This window comes from Rhipicephalus microplus, chromosome X (assembly GCF_043290135.1).
Source record: "Rhipicephalus microplus isolate Deutch F79 chromosome X, USDA_Rmic, whole genome shotgun sequence".
NCBI lineage: Eukaryota > Metazoa > Arthropoda > Arachnida > Ixodida > Ixodidae > Rhipicephalus > Rhipicephalus microplus.
Window position 1 is genome coordinate 346,110,785 of NC_134710.1, and position 21,819 is coordinate 346,132,603.

The 21,819-nt window shown below is 42.1% G+C and overlaps 1 protein-coding gene across 2 annotated transcripts in view; it reads left to right on the top strand.

The window, feature by feature from the left end:
- Positions 1 to 17,960, top strand: part of LOC119162335 (uncharacterized) — a 29,478-nt gene extending 11,518 nt beyond the window's left edge. The window contains exons 5-7 of one of the 2 annotated variants that reach the window (XM_075879827.1): positions 641 to 797; positions 2,187 to 2,301; positions 15,205 to 17,960. In XM_075879827.1, coding sequence (XP_075735942.1) covers positions 2,199 to 2,301; positions 15,205 to 17,615 — 2,514 coding nt within the window. In that variant the 5' untranslated portion in view covers positions 641 to 797; positions 2,187 to 2,198 and the 3' untranslated portion in view covers positions 17,616 to 17,960. The remainder of the gene's footprint in view (positions 1 to 640; positions 798 to 2,186; positions 2,302 to 15,204) is intronic. The other variant, XM_075879828.1, reaches the window with a different exon arrangement.
- Positions 17,961 to 21,819: the final 3,859 nt, after the last annotated feature.

Consider the following 21,819-nt stretch of genomic DNA (forward strand, 5'->3'; position numbering starts at 1 on the left):
GTCCCACACCACAGCAAATATGACCAAAATACATGTGGTTCTGACTTCGGGCCTACTTCGCGTGAAATCGCACACGCAGACCTCATGTGATTGAATCGGCTTGTTTAAACATGGGGATATGCACATCACTTTCATCTCATAATTATGTGCTTTGTGCTGTGCAAACGTAGATAGACATTCGAGCTCTCTACGGTGCGGTAGATACTCGCACGGTGGTGTGCCCTCTGTAGCTGTCTTGTCATCTCGAGACGACGCTTGTCCTGCGGGAGCAAAACGTCTTCCGTGTCGTTCTCGGCGATTAAAATGTGGAAGCGGCAAAGGCGTGGGCGTGTACCGGCCATATGGTTGCTTTAATGTGCAAGTTCTGGCTGGTGCAGCTGCGGGCTTGGGTAAACCACTTGGTGTGACCGAGTTGATAAAACAAATGTGCAACAATAATAAAACTATAAAACTTCCTCAATCACTTCAGTAAGAGCGCAGCTCAGCAGCTTTATGTTGAGGCCCGTCACTATAAGCAGTGTTACTAAAATGGACCACCTCACAATTGTAGCGTTACAGTTGTATCATTTGCCTCGATACGATAGTGTACATCTGTGCACGCGGTTTTGATGGTGGTGGTGAAAACTTGCCATACTTGCAGTTCTTCAGCGGATGATTTCCCGGTGCGGGAAGCTTAGACCAGGGCTCCGCAGCCGGCGGCTACCACTCAGTGAGCCGGGTCTGTCAGCAAAAACGTCGACTCAATCAGCTGATCGTCCAGGTTCTCACTGGCCAGCGGCTCCTTCCATCACTCCACTGTAGGATATTGACCAGTGCGATTCTATCTTTAAAATAGGCAACATTACTCAAAACAATATTGTAAGCAGGAAAGAAAGAGAAAAATTTAGTTGGTCAGCGCGATTCGAACCGAAGTCGCACACCGACAACGCACCATGTTGCACACCAACAATGTACCCACTGCGCCTCGATAAATAAATGCAGTAGGGCTGTCTAACAACCAGCTTGAATAGCGACAAAATTTTCTTCCAAAAAAACAGTTACGACTCCTTCACAGTAGTAACGTCAATGTTAACACATTACCTGAACAAAGAAAAAAAGTAAATAAATACCAAAACGGGTATTCGAACTGACGACCTGCGGCACGATCGCTAACTGGGCGTCAACCCAGTACGCCACCAGAACGACACGGTAAATTTACGGTAACGGGCCCCTCATTTTTATTATTTCACTACGATGACGAGGCCCATCACTATAGCTACATCGCTATTATGACGGGCCCCCTCACTGTTACGATTTAACTACACAGATGGGCTACCTCACTTTATTTATACTACTGCTTTGACGGGCCCCGTCATCATAGTAACTACTGAGATGTTATTAGAAGAAGTTATATTGTGAATGTCAAGGAAGAAAAGTAGACAAAAAGATTACTTGTCACCGGCAGGATCCGAACTTACGACTTTTGAATAACGCATTTGATGCTCTACCACTGAGCTACTGTGACGGTCATCCCTCTGTTCACTTTGTGGGGTTTGTATATATGCATTTAAACATGGGAGGATCAGTCAGTCAGCACTGCCTGTTGCCATTGCGGCGAGTGGGAACACTCTGTGTGCCTGCTTGCATCATGTAGCTCGTGATTTTATACAAGTTGAAAGCCAACTGATAATCTCTCACATACTACCTGAAGGCACTAAGTAAACCAAAATGAGATCCATGCTATGAATGAAGGAAGGAAGTGCGAATTAAAGGGTATGTTTTCTTTGTTAGATGCATCATAAGTGAGAACTAACAGATAGTAATGCCAAGGAACTATAGATGGTGATATTGGAAGTATTTGTAATGTAAATGTGAAGAAGGAAAAGTGGACGAAAAAATAACTTGCCGCCGGCAGGATCTGAACTTGTGAACTTCAAATAATGCATCCGATGCTCTACCACTGAGCTACGGCAGAGGTCATCCTTCCGTCCACTTTAGGTGGTATATATGTGCATTTCGCAGGTTTTGTACTTTCCTTTGTTATCCATTTACTTGTTGCATTAGAACTTATGGTATTTTCTACGACTTTATTGTCCGGTACTCATTTCAAAGTGTAGAAACTTCACATTTGTATTGTCAAGAAAACAGTGCTAGATTTTATGAGAAGAAAAAGCTGTTTATGGCTATTTGCACTATCTGCATCACAGGGGGCTCGCATAATGCTGCGGCAGCGATCGGCAGAGATTCGCGACAAAGTGTACTGGCGTGGTTCATGGGACGGTAACCGTGTCCGAGGGCCAAGGAGGAAGAGGCGTCCCACAGGTGTCACTGCCTTTCATTTTACTTTATGTCTAAAAGTGTTCACATTCAGCTGCTAACTACGTGACTGCCTCAGTGTCTCCTGTTCTTTTAGCATGCTGAGGTAGCCACAAGGCTATCATGTTCTGACTTCAAGATCGTTGCATACTGAAGTTTTTGCTTGATACTCTTGCTTGATGGCCTTACATTTTGTTTCATAGTTGTGGAGTCACATGAAAATATGTTAAATGGTGCACTCAGAAGATTAAGGGATTAGTGGTAAAGCATCCAATGATGAGTATAGAGAGGCAAAAAAAACTGTCATGTCCCTTGGCAGCATAGCACTTTGAAATTAGCAGTCGAGTTCTGGCCAAGCTTGAGGCATCTATTTTGGTATATTTGGAGGAATGGAGTTTGCATTGTTTATTCTCATGTTTGTGCTATGAATGCCAGGATGAATATTGCTGTTCCAGTGCTGTGCCTTTAGGCGTGACTGCAATTTTTTTACCAATACATATATGGTGTTTTTTTAAATGAATACAGAAGTTTTAAAGAATCGTATCACACTTAGGCTCCTGTTGTTCTCACACAAAACCGCTGTGGAACGATAGTAGAATGGTCGTACTTTATGCATGCCTTGCGTGATAACTTTTGATTTCGCCCATCGAGTTTGATGATGAATATCTTATTCTATGTACAACTGTAATATATAAACACTTGCCCTCATGTAAATTTTTGAAGATTAATTCATAAATTTTTGTTAATTAGTCGCTATAGTGTCTTCTTAACTGCAGCAAAAGAGTTCCTCCTCGACATGAAGTTCGTGTGTGAAAACAGCAGGAGCCTTAAGGACATTTATAAACAATCTGCATTGGTTAAAAAAAACACTGTATATTCTTCTAAAGGTGCCCTGCAACACCTTTAAAGGTTGCGATTAAATATTACCTGTGAGACAACTGTAGATATTGTGTAATTTCTCATCCATACAAGGTAGCAGAGAGCCTACAGTTCTGCTAAAAAGATAGCCTGCTTTTCTGTAGACTTTTCAAAGTCCACCTTTATTTAAAGCAGAGTATGCTTCAACTATATGTGATCCTTATCACCACAACCTTATTCAATCCATTGAACTAATCCAAAATAACTCTAGTCGATTTATTCTATGGGACTACACCGAACATCCAGCACATCTTTAATGAAACCTCATGAGCATCTCGAATCACTAGCTTCACGACGTAAGGTCTTTCGCTTATCATTCTTTTGTAAGTTGTATCACCATCCCACATTACATCTGGAATTTATGTCATGACCATATTACTTACTTATCTCACCGCATTGATAATCAACACAAAGTTAGAATTTGTGTGTTTAACACCACGTTTTTCAAAATAATTTATACCTCGTAGATCACATGATTGAAATGACCTCCCGGCTGATATTGTCAGTATTATTAACAATTAGAACATATCCAAAGCATTACATAACATTGTACAGTAATAAGCATTTGTGTGAACTAATGTCACCTGAACAATTTTTTATGGCATATTATAATACTGCACCTGTAAATCTCATCATCTCATTTCAAATGAACCTGCAGTTTTTCATACATCACAGTATTTCATCTACCCAGCTTATACGTTATAAGCAACAAAATTCACGCATCTGTTAATTATTTATGTTCCTGTTGAGTGCGATATTTGTCATACTCAGCTCATATTGTATGATTAGCGAATATGGTAATAATTATGGATTGTGTTCCTTTGTTATTACTGCAGTCCCTTTTTTCCTTATGTAACACACTCCCGTCTGTAATGCCGAAAGGCCTTGAGGGTAAATAAAGATAAAGAAGTCAAAGATGTTAAAATTCGTGGCAAGATTTATAGTACATGAGTAATCATGCTTCAGGCATGACCTACCAGTTCACACCTTCAGCAATGCTGTTGTTATATAATTCAACCTTGACAAATGGAATTATGTGTGTCCAATCAGGAAGCAGCATAAAGTAAAGAAAAATTAGCGTTTCTGGCCAAATTATTGTCTCACCTGAAGCCTCCAGGCTGCAAAATTATGTGAAAGTTCTTGTTTTATGTGCTTGCAATCTTGTGCACAGCATAGATTACAGGAGTGTGCTGATGGTAGTGAATTCTCGGCTTTTACTTGTTTCTGCTAGCAAGTTGCTGTCATTTCCATGCCATTGAAATTGCATTATTTTGATTTGGCTAATATTTGACTAGCATGAAGCTTACTGCTTATGAAGCTGCTTTTCTACCTTATTGTTTTAGGCATAGTTACAGTCCAAGCTGTGCTGAACGACGTTCGTGTTCCTAAGACAGTGCAAACCTATGACCTTCCAGATAATGGCATTCGTTGTCTTGGCTGTTGGCTGAAAGCTTGAAGCAGTGCGACTTTGGTGGTAATTGGCACGTTTGGTGCAACGATCAGCGCTCACCATCACAAAAATTGTACATTTGGTTTTTAAGCTCACCTGCATCGCAATAGTTCTTGTGGCAGCATAAAGATATTAAGCACTGTGCCTTTCATTGGAAGTGAGCAAACACCAAAACACTTGGTGATGTTCACTCATCAAAGCAGCAATATCTACAAACAGGTGCTAGGTTTGGTATATCTTGAGAAACGATTTAGTGGGACAGCATGCTAAGACACTGCTTGTACTGGTGCGTACACATTATTATTTGCTAAGCACAGATGACACAGTACAAGAAACAATAAAATAAAGAGAAGTTGTTTTTAAAGGAGTCATGAACCACCCCTTGGGTTTTGTAAGAGAGCACATGCTGTGGATGTCGGGCATTGCTGTTTACATCTCAGCCAAATCTTGCTGTCATGCGCAGTAAAAAGAGTTGAGAGGCACAGGGCAAAGCTGCCATTTTTTCATACAGAAACATGTGCTCACTCTCTTCAGACCTGTTGTTTGATGTCAAACAGCATATGGCATACTATTATGTAATAGTCAACAGAAATTTACAGCAGTGTTTGGTTGACATGTGCTTCTTGCCACTGGGTGCTGCCATGGGCTGGCACTGCACTTCATAGTCTGCTAACATTACACATAACTATACTCATGTCACAGTAATCACAATGGAAGAGAGTGATTGTGTTGTATCACTGTTCCAGATATAGCTTCTTTGAACTTTTTGCGACCATTGACGAGTATAGTCATCATGATATTTTCTTAAAGTAAGACAGCTGATGACTTCACTCATCAGCAATGTGGAATCAATGACAACTATCCACAGTAGTTGTGTTTATTGATGCAAGAGGGCCCCACTTGTCTGAGTTTATTCTTCCTTTTCCTGCTGTGTCTCGCCTTCCATTGCATTACCTGCTCTGGTACGATGCATGCGGTAGCTTTGTACAAAATAAGAAACAGAAAAGTTAGTTCACTGAAGTAATAGTAACGTTTTATCCAGAATAAAATCTCTACATGGTGAGTGAAAAAAATTGTTCAGTCATTCTGGCAAGTTTTTTTCTGTGGTTGCGAAAGGGTTTAAGGGACATCAAAGGGGCCTTCGAACACATTTAGAACATCTTTATTTAGAACCATAACGCATGTAGTGATGATTACTGAGACGAAAAAATAATAAAAATTGGTGCACGAAAAGTGAAGTTATGAGTTTTCAAAGTTGAAAACTTCAGTAGATAACGATGAGAAACATTACCTTTCGCACTTTGCTCGCATGTTAACATCAAAGACTGCTTCCAATTGCAGTGCGCGTCTCATAAAAACATTCCGGAAAAGTCACCTCATTGTCACTTTCACACAATACCTCGCTACCCCTATTTTTGACGGTGTTGTTAGCATGGTTATCACGAACTTGTGCGTAAAGTAGCAGACGCTCCCATGGTCACACTGTGTAAGATCCACACATACACTTTTGGCGGGGCCATCTCTCGGCTTGCATGCAAGACGCGTTCTACGGCAACGCCGGCACCCACCGCCTGTTGTATTTTTGGGCCGTTAAAAGTGCTGCATGCATTTTCAATTTTAGTTGCAAGCATACCGTAGCCTCAATCGAAGGCTAACTGTTGTGTTCGTTGTTCTGAAAATACATCATTTAGAAACAGGAATTCTTTCTTTCTGAGAAAGTATAGGAAAGGTTGTTGCTGTTTTAGCATTCACTTGTATGTCCTAGCTACCACCATATGAATATGAACGCTATCTCTCGTATCATGCCAATAAAAAGCGAACGGTGTTTGTCGTCATGCCACATGACACGTCACTTCCCATAACAAAAATGGCCAATGTGTGTCGCTATAGTTTGAAATCAAGGTAGTTTGTCTCGTGAATTAAAATTATAACCGAGTCAATTTCGGGGTTACCATGTGCGCAGCAATATCCACAGCACCAGAAGAACTGATGAAAGATCACAGGGCATCGTTATAGACAAAATTGTTGTTGATTGTTTAAATAACGGTCTAAAAATCTCATAGTGCTACTTTTGTGCCAAGGAAATGCTTATATTGAAATTAGATCATGTTTTATTTCCACCAAGTGCAGTTTGGTGGAAATGGAACTTTTTAACTATGTGCACCGTTCCGCACGGTAATGCAAAGCATTTTTTTTCTATGAATTGAACTGAAACAGACAAGTAAAATTTTATTACAGGCTATCATGCACACAAGATTTTTAATTGGAACTGGTTTTATTGACTCTTGACCTTATCGAGATCACTTGATAGTATCCCACTTGTGGTGCATATGGTGTCATGAACATTTACTTAATTTTTTGTTAAGTAGAACACTGCTGTTGATAATATTGATGTTTTAGATGTTCTAAAACATTTATCTTTCACTCTTACAGAAATTGTTATCTGCCTTTAGTGGCCTTTTAAAGTGCACAATAAACCCCTGGATCTTGGACGGTTAAAATTTTTTTTTGGCTATTGACTCACTGGCAATAAACTCCAATGATGAGGTCATTCAGCGATTGTCCATAAAACTGGTTCATGACCCTTTTAAAGCACTCAAGGGCAATATTTGTTGCCCATCAGATGAACAAAGCACATTGCTAAAGTTTTTTTTTGTGATTCACAACATGCAATAGCTGTTGTGTTTACCAGCTTTCATATAAGGTGTTGCAGGGTTTCTCTAAATAATGTCACTGGAATAAAATAATGAGGGCTTTTTTTTTGTATTTAACAGAACTTTTAGAAATTGGTTCTGGCATGTAGCTCATTATGTTACATTACTCAAATATGCAGACATTACTTGAACAAGGAATGTGAATATATGGTCTACCAATTAACACATTTTCACCCATAACTTCTGATTAAATCTGTGTATGTAAATGCAGTGACAGCTGTGTACCTAATTCAGGTGCACGTTCAGGACCTTGGCTGCTGAAAAATTGGCTTTAATGGCGACATACCTCGTAATGATGTCGCAGTTTTCCTATGCAAGGCACCTAAAATTAATTTTAGTGCACCTATGGCAGTTCATGCTTTAAGACAGTGAATTCTAAGGCATAGCAGCTTCGAAATGATATTGAAACTAGAACTAGTTGGGAGTTAAACAGTGCCAACTTTGTGATAAAAATGCAGTGTTTATTATAACTTTTAAATTAATTTTATTGAAGTGTAACAGATGATGAAGCCAAGGAATGTATAGCATTTGTTAATTTTGGTTTAGATGCATTATAGCAATTACGATATAAGTGTGCACAATTATAAAATGACAAAGTCAAGGAATGTATAGCATTTGTTAATTCTGGTTTAGCTGCATTATAGCGATTACGATATAAGTATGCACAATTATATTGTAACAAAAAAATGAGCCCTGCAAACATCCCCTTTTTTGTTTTAAATTATTTGTTATATACCTCAAGCCTTAATTTAATGAATTTGGATATAACGAAGTACTGATTTTAATGGTGTAAATAAAAAAAGTCTGGCAATAGATATAGTGTTAGGAATAAACTTTTATAATGACTTTGTGGATATAACAAGCTTATTTTTGTATAATATACAACTTTAGTAATGGGGTTTGACTGTACCTTAAAAATGCTTACCTCGAAGCTGACCTTGTTGCTTGAGTATACACCTAGTGAGCATTATTTGCAAACTCTTTGTCAACCATGTGTTAATGGCAATGTGTGGCATTAAGTATAGTTTGAGTTTGCAGTTAATTGGTAATTATTCAGATATGGATTCAGTTATGATGCCAGTAATCGGAGCATTTTACAGTAATGCTGCTCAGGAATTGGGCTACATGCCATGGGCAAAATGAGATTTTCAACAATAATATGCCATGTTCCTTCTCATTATATTATTGCACCACCATGAAAGTGTGAGCAGTGCTTAGAGAAAAGAAAGTGAAGGAATTTTGAGCTTTCGCTAATTTGATAACTTCTGGGTTGTTCTCTTTATTCAGTCCTCCATCTCCTTATTTCCCCGCCCCCTCTCTCATGCAGCTTCATCTGCCCAGTGTATTTGCACTCAAACCTCCTTGTAACAAAGTTGCATCTTGCACAAAAAGAAGTGGTTATATCAAAAATTCGTAACACTATATAGCAAGATCATTATTCATTCACTTCGTTATAACAGATGTTTCGTTATATTCGGGTTCGTTGTATCGAGAGTGCATAGTCTCTCCTTAGGAATCAAAGCAACAGCAAAGTGTAAATTTGAGGGCAACAATAATAAGAACTAACAGACAGCAATGCCAAGAGAAGTAAAAGGGATATTATTAGAAGTAATTGTAAGGTAATTGTGAAGGAAGGAAAGTGGATGAAAGGATAACTTGCCACCATCACGATCCGAAGCTGCAACCTTCAAATAATGCGTCTGATGCTCTACCACTGAGCTATGATGGCGGTGGGAAAGTCAGTCAGTGCCACCTGTTGACATTATGATGAGTGTGAAACACTTTTTCTTCATTTGGCATAATGTAGTACATGATTTATTAAAATTAATACGAGATGACAGCCGACCAATAATTCCTTGTGTACCACCTCATGGGATCAAGTCTGCCGGAACGAGACCTTCTTTAACGACGAGAGAAAAAAGTGCTTATGTAAGGGCTCGTTCTATTTATCCTTTCACCTACTTTTCTTTCTCACATTACAATTACTTCTAATAACACCTCCTATACTTTCTCTGGCAATTTTGTCTGTTAGTTTTGTTTAATATTATGTCCAAGCAGCAGGAAATGCATCTTCGACCTCAGCAAGTGGCTTCGACTCATTCTAATAATGTAAATGCAAGTAGTTGGTTGCTATTATCGAATGTGCCTTAATCTGGTTGCGATATTGAATGCAGTAAGGAAGTTATGTGGTCTTCCTAAATGCAAAAAAAGCAATCATGCTTGTTATATTAGGTGTGCTGCAAGTCTCCCTCACCAGCCCTCTCTCTAAGATCTTTGCATAAATATCATTCATTGAATGAGGAGTATTCGGGTAGCCCCTTCGCATGCATTTTGCTTTTCCGCAAAGTCATCTTGAGATGCGAAACAAATATGGCAACGTTTCTGGGAGAGTGCCTACAGTTATTTTCATGTAGTCTACAGTTGAGAATATCTTTTAAGTTATTCTCTTGAAGGGACTGACAAACAATATTAGTGACTTCTTGGTTCCTTTTTCAAAGTGAGAACTTTCTCATAAAATTGTCCAGCCAGATGTTTAAGCAATATTTTAATGAGTAGAATTTCAAGTTCTTAATTTGGCTGTGTACTCGCTGCACCAGCTCTTGATAACACTGTTCATAAAATCATGTGCAAAGGCAGTGAAGCACCAGAACGCACACGGTGCATTTGAATAAAAATGATGCAGCTTCATAGACTAGTAATGCCAAATTTATACAGTTACATGGTGCCTTCACCACCCGAGTTCCTAAAAACCTCCTCTTATGAAAAGTATGCAACCAAATAATAGAGATCCATTGATACATTTTTCAACCCTGGTGATTGATAGGGATGACAGCACAGCTAAAAGTATGTATGCGTATACAATATGTAGTGTACCGGATCTCACAAACAGAGGAAATATTTGACTGTGGAAGCCTTAGCTTGATTTCGAGTAAACAATGATCTGTTGTGTTACAGATTACTGCAGTTACTTCTGTATTCATTAGCAGTGGCATATGCTGGGTTCTAGCCACAGCTCTGCCTAATGCAAGTTCACATAATAGGTTGGTGTAAAACAAAAGCAAACTAGCTCAGGAAGAGTACTAATTATTTGAAGGGTTCCCGAAGCACTTTTTGGGGACACCAGGAAAACACTCCATATCTGTAGATGAGCATGCGAGTCAAATATCATTGCACTGCGTGCAGCAAGTTATTAACAATTTATGTTAACATCGTAAGCATTGTTCTTTTAAATGCCGTCAAGAGCCGCACGTTAGGTAGGCAGCAAGTGGGCCCACATAGTGGTGGCCAATTTCTTGATCGGGAGAACATTGACGCTATAAACTTCACTGAAGTTTCATGAATCAGAAGTGTAGTACATGTATGCAATGCCAAACGGATTGAAATGGGATTCCATATTTAAAGTAGCCAACTGCGTTCACCTCCTCCTACACATGTGTCAGGTTTCACATTGTGGTACTATGTCTGTGCCCAATAAGACTCACTGTTGGGGAAGTTCTGGTAAATCATATATGACAGCTTTTAGCAATCGCCCTGCGCACCAGTGTTGTAGAGTTGCCACTCCGGAATTGGAATGACTCTGGCATCATTCCACATTTTTGAGACCCTGAAATGGAATCGAAATGTAATTACATCTTTTTCTGAAAATACAGCGATTTTTCATTTATGCACTGTTTTTCAAACCTCAGACACTAGTTAGTCAGAGCCTTGAATTGAACAATAAAGTAGTGTTTCGAAAGTAGCTTGACTGATAACTAGCACGGTAGATTTATTAGCTGCGCGCCTACAACAATTATGTCCTTATATAGACTGTGTTGCTTCGAAGTTAGTCTTTATTCTCACCCGCTACGGTGGTATAGTGTCTAAGTGTCAGGCCTGGCGATGGTGGCCCAATTTTCAATGTGGGAAATAATGCTTGAGGCCTGTGTTTTATTATTTAAGTGCATGTAAGAACTCTAGGTGGTCAAAATTTCCGGAGCTCTCCACTATGGGATCTCTCATATTCATATGGTAGTTTTTGAATGTTAAACCACAATAAATATTATGCCTACATTTTTTTGCGTAACTGCGGCTCTATTCCATTAGTATCCGTCGTGCAGAACTACGGCTGCGCCTAGCCCCGCTTATGGCTTGTGATTTTTTTTTCTCCGTGTTGCACCAGCAGCCTGCTGTCTCCCCCCCTTCACCTCTTTGTTTTTGGTCTTGCCGCCATTGGGAACTCGGACGTGTATTTGAAAAAGTTTTTTCTTAGTGGTGGGGCATAGATAGTGGCACTGGTGCGATGCTTTTGGTCTCTGTAAGCTTTCGTATACCCTGCACTTAACGCTGTCTCACCTTATACTCCCCCTCTCCCCTGCCTTTTGCAATGCCTTCTCCTCTGTCTAGACACATGGATACACAGTAAAAAAACAGCACAAAAACAATGACGAGACAAATGAAATAAGACTAGCATTGTCCTGTTTCATCCTAGTTTATGTGGGCCAAGCTGCCCACATGGGTGCCTTTGCCTGAAACTGCCTGCGAAGGTTTGCGGGTCAGTCCAGTCTTGCCCACAGTCTCTGTATGGCGAGGGAAGGCAACGTGTCCTTTCCCTTTCAATACAGAGAGAGAGAGAGAAATTTTGAAAGAATTGGTTTAGTTGGCCAGTGGAAGCCGGAAAGGTCATGTGATTATGGACATGGCAACGCCTCCCTAAGTGCCCCCGCGAGGATTCGCATCAAAGAAAATCCATGTCGCTCTGTTCTAGGGTCGAGATATGTCATCAGACCTTTTTAATTCCTCGACTTTTGTTATGTGTTATGCATACTTTTTCAGTTCCTAATGCATCTGATGACATCAGCCTAATAGGGCGTTCATTCTTAACTCAATAAAACCATCAAGATGCTTTTGCAACGTTGAGGAACTGCAGAAATGGAATTGAACTGTCCGGCCATTTTCGGAGTGGGAATAGACCAAGTTTTCTCATTCCGAAGAATGGAAAGGAATGCAATTGCAGCAAGTTCTAATACCCCGAAACGGAATTCAAATGGAATGGAGGTGCCCATACTGCAACACTGTTATGCACCGGCCCTTTCTTTCTTTCTTAAGATTCTATTATTTTTATTTTTGCAAAAAGATGTCATACATGTATTTTCTTTCATGCAATTTCTTCTCACGTTGATCACTCATGTGCTCAGGCCACTTGTCAATACAATGTCCAATGCCATGCACACTCACTATACTCGGTGACAACTTATCTTGACAAAAGGGCGAAGGTTACGGAGCCTCTCTTAACATAAGAGCGAAGGTTATGGAGCCGAAGCTTCCACATATCTGAGTTGCTCCGCATCTAGTATGCAGCTTGTGGCTGATTTCGGTTCAGCCCGTGTGTATTGTTAACACATTTAGACGATTATATACACAAAAACGTGCATGGGAGACACATTTCGATTGTTCAATGTAAATTTTAGTGCCATATTACAAGCCAGCCTGCTTTGAAGCTGCTTGCTGCTCTCATTCGTGCCCACTTCTCATGATCCTCCTGTTTTATTTCCTTTATTGGTGGGCTCATGAACAGGAACAAAAATTGACGAGCCCACCTATCATCCGCAAGCCAGCATGCCCTCGGATGCCACTCCACTTCTCATTTTCTATACGTGGGTCTCACTTTCCAGCATGCTCCAGTTTAAATTTAAATTTTTCACATGACGCTCTCTACAACTTTTTTTTTCCGCCATGCCCACTACGTTATGGATGCTATGTTTACATTGCATAGTGGGCATTCAAAAATGGTGGTGCTGTCTAAAGAATGGAAAGGGAAAAAGGGCATTTTGGCAAAGGGACAATAACTGTATCGCACTTACGACTTATTACAACTAATGTTGTCTCATATGAAATAAATAACATTTATTTAAGCAAGGAAATTATCAGTAATCGCAAGTACTATTTCTTGGTGTGGTGGCAAGCATGTGGAATTCGGTTCAGTAGCTTCCACAGTGATGTTGAGAAAAGCTGTTGCTGAGTACAGCACTTGCCAACTGCCTTGTATATGCGCCTCACAAGCCAGATGCTTTGGCAGACTTTGTGTGGAACTAATTGAAAGCGCTTTAAATTGGGCCGTCTATGATCAAGCTCGCATAGGCTTTTTTTGCACACAATCTAGACGACGAGTCTTTTAAATAGCCTTTGCACTGCATAATTATCAGGTTCTCATGTTTCATGGCTGTTAGCTCCAGGACACAGTCAGAGCTGTGAAAGGGTGACTCACCATCACACCATCTGCAGATATCTGTGCAGCTGCACATGTTTAAACCACGCAGAGTGACACTGGTACAAGCGCGTCATGCCGCCGTTCGAGAGTTCGCTGCTGCCGCCTCATGCAAAGTTGCTTGTACATTGTTTGCAAAATGCGTGACTTCTTCGTGTCGAACTAGTAGGCTATTTGCAGCACGTGAATTCGATCTAGAGTGAAGCGTGCATGATGAACGTAAAATTAGACTGCAAATGGCCTGGCCTGCAACAGCGAGAACCGAGTAAGCATGCGTGCAGCATGTAACTAGCCAGGGATGATTGGTTGCACATGTCATTACTGCGCTTCATGGAACGGCATGAGTTCATTGCAAACATTATATTACTCACTCATGAGCACCCAGTAAGTGTTGCTAATTAACGCATGAAAAGGCCTAATTTGTTACGTAGGAGGGGTTGTTAGCACTTTTTAAGAAAAATGCACAAAAAGCTTTCACAATCTTGTGTGGTTTTAGATACAGGGATGCTATTGTTTACTTGTGTAGCGAGAGAGGAGACATGAGATGACGTCGTGAAAGAGGGGGAGACGTAAGATGGTGTTGCGAAGGTGGCTGACGGGGCCGTCCCAATGTCGTCACTTTATTCGTAGGGCTGAAGGTGAGCGGTGGTGGCTGCCAGTGTCCGACACATTTGGCGCGTGAAGTCGTTCTGTTGCTCGTGCAGCTCGAGCTAGGCATGAACACAGATATGTGATAGATATGTGGGAATTAACATTCCGAAACCGCCATATGATTATGAGAGATGCCGTATTGGAGGGCTCCGGAAATTTCGACTATCTAGAGTTCTTTAACATGCACCCAAATCTGAGCGCACGGGCCTACATTTTTGCCTCCATCAGAAATGCAGCCACCGCAGCCGGGATTCAATTCCGCGACCTGCGAGTCAGCAGCCGAGTACCTTAGCCACTAGACCACGAGTGCGGCGCAAGAAATGATGACGATCATGGAAGACGAAGATGATGACACTACAACTTGTGTGCTGGTTGTGTTGTCGTTTTCTTACCGAATGTTTGTAAAGTTTCTTCAATGAGAACAGATGGAAAAGTCGGTCAAAAGCTTATTATTCTTAGTGTATAACAAGTCTATCCTTAGTATATAGCAATACTATACTAGCCTATATAGGCCCTCATATAAAGTTTCAATTTATCCTGTACAACTATATTATATATGCAATGTATACCATTTAAAGAAATACAGAGTGCATAAAGGCTTTGTGTCCTATTCTGCAAAGGTTAAGTCTTAATGGAAAGAGAAAAAAACACGCTTTTTTAGTAAAAGTAAAGTGCCCTTATTGTGACAAAGGTACACAGATTAATGTGAATGCTTGCGCTAGTTTCTGCATCTGCATCATAGTTTTGTAGCGTGTTCTTAGTATTGTCAGTCCCTTCAATATGTGTTATCGGCATCCGGTTCGAACCATGGGGAATGTACGTTTGTAGCTTAATAAATGGGATACTGTGAAGGATTCTTGCAGCACAGAAACTGTGTTGTGCTTTGAATGACTTGCTGTATGTACATGGGAGTGGCCGTCATATTTTTGAAGGTGGTGGCTGCAGCCCCGGCCATGCAGTGATCCTGCCTGGGCCAAGTGCTGAATCTCGCCGAGCTGTACATGGGAGAGGTCGTCCTATTCTTGAAGGTGGAGGCTGCAGCCCTGGCCATGCAGTGATCCCGCCTGGGCCTAGCGCTGAATCTTTCCAAGCTGTACATGGGAGAGGCCGTCCTATTCTTGAAGGTGGAGGCTGCCGCCCTGGCCATGCAGAGATCCTGCCTGGGCCTAGCGCTGAATCTTGCCGAGCTGTACCTGGGAGAGGTCGTCCCATTCTTGAAGGTGGAGGCTGCAGCCCTGGCCATGTAGTGATCCTGCCTGGGCCGGGCACTGAATCTTGCCAAGCTTTATATGGGAGTGGCCGTTGTATTCCTGAAGGTGGAGGCTGCAGCCCCGGCCATGCAGAGATCCTGCCTGGGCCTAGCGCTGAATCTTGCCAAGCTGTACATGGGAGAGGTCGTCCCATTCTTGAAGGTGGAGCCAGCCCTGGCCATGCAGTGATCCTGCCAGGGCCGGGCACTGAATCTTGCCAAGCTTTACATGGAAGTGGCCGTTCCATTCTTGGAGGTGGAGGCTGCAGCCCCGGCCATGCAGAGATCCTGCCTGGGCCTAGCGCTGAATCTTGCCGAGCTGTACCTGGGAGAGGTCGTCCCATTCTTGAAGGTGGAGGCTGCAGCCCTGGCCATGCAGTGATCCTGCCTGGGCCGGGCACTGAATCTTGCCAAGCTTTATATGGGAGTGGCCGTTGTATTCTTGAAGGTGGTGGCTGCAGCCCTGACCATGCAGTGATCCTGCCTGGGCCTAGCACTGAATCTTGCCGAGCTGTACATGGGAGAGGTCGTCCTATTCTTGAAGGTGGAGGCTGCAGCCCTGGCCATGCAGTGATCCTGCCTGGGCCTAGCGCTGAATCTTTCCAAGCTGTACATGGGAGAGGCCGTCCTATTCTCGAAGGTGGAGGCTGCCGCCCCGGCCATGCAGAGTTCCTGCCTTGGCCTAGCGCTGAATCTTGCCGAGCTGTACCTGGGAGAGGTCGTCCCATTCTTGAAGGTGGAGGCTGGAGCCCTGGCCATGCAGTGATCCTGCCTGGGCCGGGCACTGAATCTTGCCAAGCTTTATATGGGAGTGGCTGTTGTATTCTTGAAGGTGGTGGCTGCAGCCCTGACCATGCAGTGATCCTGCCTGGGCCTAGCACTGAATCTTGCCGAGCTGTACATGGGAGAGGTCGTCCTATTCTTGAAGGTGGAGGCTGCAGCCCTGGCCATGCAGTGATCCTGCCTGGGCCTAGCGCTGAATCTTGCCAAGCTGTACATGGGAGAGGCCATCCTATTCTTGAAGGTGGAGGCTGCCGCCCTGGCCATGCAATGATCCTGCCTGGGCCGGGCACTGAATCTTGCCAAGCTTTACATGGGAGTGGCCGTTGTATTCTTGAAGGTGGAGGCTGCAGCCCTGACCATGCAGAGATCCTGCCTGGGCCTGGCCCTGTGTTAATCCCCCAAGCCGACATTGCTGGCAGTGCTGTTGACAAAGAAAGATATGGGCCTGTAGCCCTCAGCAGGCCAGGTATTATCCGAGAGGTGTGGGCCTCTAACCTTGAGGAAGCATTCAAGGCCATCAGGCAAACGGTCCAGCAGTATAACTATGTTGCTATGGACACAGAGTTTCCTGGAATCGTGGCACATCCCATCGGGGTGTTTCGCAGTGCCGCGGAATACCAGTATCAACTGGTGCGATGTAACGTAGACCTACTCAAGATCATCCAGCTCGGGCTCACCTTTCTTGACGAAGCTGGCAACCCTGCCCCAGACTGCTGCACCTGGCAGTTCAACTTCAAGTTCAATCTGAATTCAGACATGCATGCAGAAGATTCAATTCAGCTGCTAATCAACTCGGGCATACAGTTTGCGAAGCACAGTGTAGAAGGCATTGAGCCGTATGAATTTGGACAGCTTCTCACAACATCTGGTGTCGTCTACTCTGAAAAGGTCTGGTGGCTCACTTTTCATAGTGGGTATGACTTTGGCTACCTAATGAAATTGTTAACAAACATGAAGCTGCCTGAAGGTGACGCTGAGTTTTCTGAACTGCTGCGGATCATGTTCCCAAACATATATGATCTCAAGTTTCTCATGAGGGGCTGCAATTTCCTTCGAGGAGGCTTACAGTTACTGGCCAATCAACTTCAAGTAGAACGTGTTGGACAACAACATCAGGCGGGTAGTGACAGCTTGCTTACAGCTGGAGCCTTTTTTAAGATGCGGCAAGTGTTCTTCAGTGACCAGATCGACAATGCCAAGTACTGCGGACAAATATATGGCCTGGGTCCAGCATTCGACTCAACTGGTAGCTTTTGCACTACTGAGAGCGATCCCCTGCCTCCGCCTGTGATCAGAAAATTTTTATTTTGATGGCGTTCCTTGGTGCTTCCCACCAGTGCACCCGCTTCTCCTCAAGAGAGCCCAGCTGTGCTTTTCTGACTTTGTATAACCAGGACTACCGGTGTGTGTGATGTGCCTTGCTATAAGCTCTGCTTTCACAGTTGCTCCAGAGACCCTCCCTGTGTCTTTTCACACTCTACACACTGTACCACTTTTCCGGTGACCTCATCTCCTGGCTCTGTAGTCCACTTTTATCCGGAAAAAAAAATTTGTCGTTCCTCGCACACTGTTTTCTTTTAATATGGTGGGAAAACCAAGCATGGTCCTGAGTAGTGACATATATTTGCAGCAATAAATCTTGGAGGGCTTGTTAAAGCACTGCATGAGCCACAATTCTTTGCCTGAGCTTGGATGACCCTGCTGGTCACAAATCGGGTGCTACTGAGGCCCACACTTAAAAGGGCCCTGCAACGCTTTTTGAGCATAGTCAGGAAACTCTGCCGTTTGGTAGTTGAGGCTCCTGACAACACGCGAGTCAAATATTAAAGCGCAGCCTGGAATTCACAATAAATAATCAGTCAGCTGAAAATTGATTTTTCTTTCTATAAATGACGGAAAATGCTCAAAAATCACTCGTAGCGAGCCCATCTATCAGCCATCGGCTGATTTGAACATAGCGCGTTTGGTCGTTACAGATATCGCTGCAGGAGGCCGCGACTTGTCGATGTGAGCACGTGCGATCACACTGAAAAGCTGTGCACTCGAAGAGAAAAAAAAGAAAAAAAAGTGTTCAAGGTCGCAAGGCACTTCCACCACTTTCGTCTGGACGAGAGAAGAGAGAATGCGATTGCAGCGTGCGACACATATTTTAACTCCACTTGTACAAGACGGATTCTGAAAATTTTTGCGGCATTGAATTTGTAAGGCAATAAGCTCTTCTAGTGAATTTATTTCATGGTTACTTGAAAAAAGTGTTTCAGGGCGCCTGTTATACTAAATCAAAGCGGTCCTTACAGATACAGTGAGAGCAGTTATAAAGGGTGTCTAAAGGGATACTGAACAAAATTGTGGAGAAGATTTTCAGCTGCATTGAAAAATTGACTTAAGAAATCAATAGATACAGCCTTGATTTCAGGCGGAAAAGAAAGGAAATTAATGAATTTATTATTGTTCACAAATCACTGCATCTATAAGCCGCGTCTTGTCGGCTGTTCTCGACACTTGTGGGCTCTCTCGGCCCCTCTTAGGGTTCCTAGAACCACAATGACAGCAAGCAGTGCTCCTCGTTGGGTTAAAGTGAATAAGCTTGAAGGCTTTTGTCAAAGGAAGAGAGTGGATTGATAGGTAAGGTGTGGAAAGGGAAGAGGAGGACAGGAACACCTGCACGTTGCCATGAACACTTGGCACAAAATTCCTCGTAATAATTTAGCGTATACCATGCTTCTCAGAAAAATGATGAAAAATATCATAGTGAATGCAGGCCTACTACCCTTAAAGGTTTATTAGTCACGCTAAAGTAGGCATCAAGCAAGTGTGCTTGCAGCAGTTACCCAATGAGTGTTTAGGAAAGGCTTGCGCTGGCGATTGTGAAATCATGGTTCAGCTCGTGCTTGCGTGCAGCCACCGTGCATTGACAAACCACCAAAAATATAGCAACTGTTGAAAAATACATGAAATCAACCCTTTTAGTTGGAACAGTGGTGCCTTCCAAGCTGAATTTCGATGTCTTTGCAAGTTTTTTTTTTTTTTTCATTTTCCCCATGTATTTGCCAAGTTTTTTTCAGTGTCCCCTCATACGTAATTTCTTATATTTAGAACATGTTCTTACTGTAGTACAAAGTAGCCACAGTATAAGCCACAATGTGAGAGCAAATTAAGTGTATGCAATTTCATTTAACATGGCAAAAGAGTGAAATAGCACCAGGGCTTCCCACCCATCGGGAAGGTCCCGAGCATACCATAATTCTCCATTATCGGCCCAAGTATCAACTAAGCGCACATAATACCCAACAGATATGTAGTGGGTACTTTGTTTGTCCACAGAATAATGGATAATGGCATAGTGGCTATGTCCCTACTTTGCAAAATTATGATTAATGGTTTAGGTAATATTTGTACCAAGAGAGTTTAGACTGGGCTTTAGAAAGGCTGCTCCTGCAGTTTTCACTGAAACTGAGCAACGTGTTCGATGCAGGCATCTGATGTTTATTTTGTCACACTTCTAATTTCTCTCATGACCCGAAAGCCTCAAGAAAGTGAGGGGGGGGGGGGGCGATCAGGTTGAAGAACACCAGATGGTTGACGTTTCTGGAGCCTTCCTCTATAGAGTATATTATTGCGATTTCGACATTTAAATACCAAGAAATTATTGTTCATTACACCTTTGCTTCATACTGCTATGATTTGAAAAATTCCATCTTTACTGTAATGCTGTATATAACTAGACCATTCGTAACTGTTAGAATCGTGATTAACCAGTGAATCGAGGCCACTCTGAGTGCTGTTGTGGACTCATTACACTGCGATTCTATTTTTTATGCCTTTCACGGCTGTTAGTCATTGGCATTGGTCGAAATTTTGAAGCCATACCTTTTGACAAATTGATGGAATTGTAGCAGTTCTTCCACTGTTCCAAAAGGGAAATGCTGCTTTGAGCTGCGAGTTTTCTTGGTAGCTGGACAGAATGTGCTCTGTAAAGGCACTGAGAAAATGTGGACAAAGAGCTTTCAACATGGGACCGACAGGCAGGCCCTAACGAAACTGAGAACAATTTGTGTACTATAATTCTAGTATGCAAGTATGCAGCGCTATCAGCTCTGATCTCATTTATGCAACAACTGGCATATCAAGCACATGTCTCATTTAATGGGGTTCCTCCTTCTCTTTTCTTCCAACCTGACATACAGGCTATTTTGATGAAATGTGAGCATGATAGAGATCTCATACCCATTATCAACTGCTGCTTTGGCAACAGTTATACAACTGTGTTTACCTTTATGATGCGGTGCTCTGCTTTATTAGTGTGAACTCATTTCTGCTGCATGTATTTACATGTATTTAAATATAAAGCTTGTTTCATGGCACATTTGGCAAGCAACCATCTTTTTAATTGTTTGTTTCTTGCAATTTATGTTGATAATTGTCTTTGATATACAACATTTCGTATTAAATACCAATATTTGAGATTATTCAGTGATGCTTTGAACTCCAGAAGTAGTGTGCCATATTTTGCGATGTGTTCCCAAGAACACCAATCTCTAAACTTTGTTTGTGCTCAGAAAATTCTTATGGCTGCCCCAAAGTAGTGCTTTTCTGGCTCTGAAATCTGTTCCGAAAGATAAAAAGTCACATCCCTCACTTCCAATGGCAGATAGCTAATAGTGGCAAAAGGCATTAAAAAGGTCGGATTATTATTAGAATAGCTCTGCTGTAGCACCCCATGCTCGGCTTCACTGATCTGGACGAACTATTTGATGTGACTGTGACCCAGGTTGTGATAAGAAATATGATCATACCATTACTTCATGAACAATTACCCAACAATTACCTACTATGGTGCAAACTTACTACTCACCACTGGTTCACTAGAAAATAAAAAAGATCAATTGACCAAACATATGAGTGCACAAATAAACAAAAATGAATGAATATGTGTGTAAATAAGCCAATGAAAATAATTTAAATATATAAGTGAATCGCTACATAAATACCTTGACCATTTGAGTTCAGGTCATACAAGTCTAGAGGCCCTGCAACACTTCTCGAATATCAGAAAACGCTGCCAATTAGTAGTTGAAGCTACTGTGAACATGTGAGCTAAACATTATAGGTCAGCACGCAGCATGGAACTTGCAATAAAATGCCGATGCTGGGTAGAAATTGCTCACTATTCTTTCCCCAAATGAAGCCTTATACCCAAAATGCACTTGTCTGCATTTTGTTTTCCTTGTCTTTGTATTTGTGCCAATCATTTCAACTTCAGCTGAGCTATGTAACAACTAGCCTGATAGCACACACTACTAAAAATCAAGTGGATCACTCATCCAAAACAAGGCCGTTTGCTGATTTTAGTATTGGTAACTGCATTGTTACTACGTTGGCTGCGGTGACGTGCCAACACTGTGCGCTACAGTTCTAGAGTTATACTATAGAACAAGGGTCTCGGCTATTGGCCGCGAGAACAAGCAGAGCAGTCACTTGGTGGCAACTGGCCCAAACGGTTAAATGTGGATTG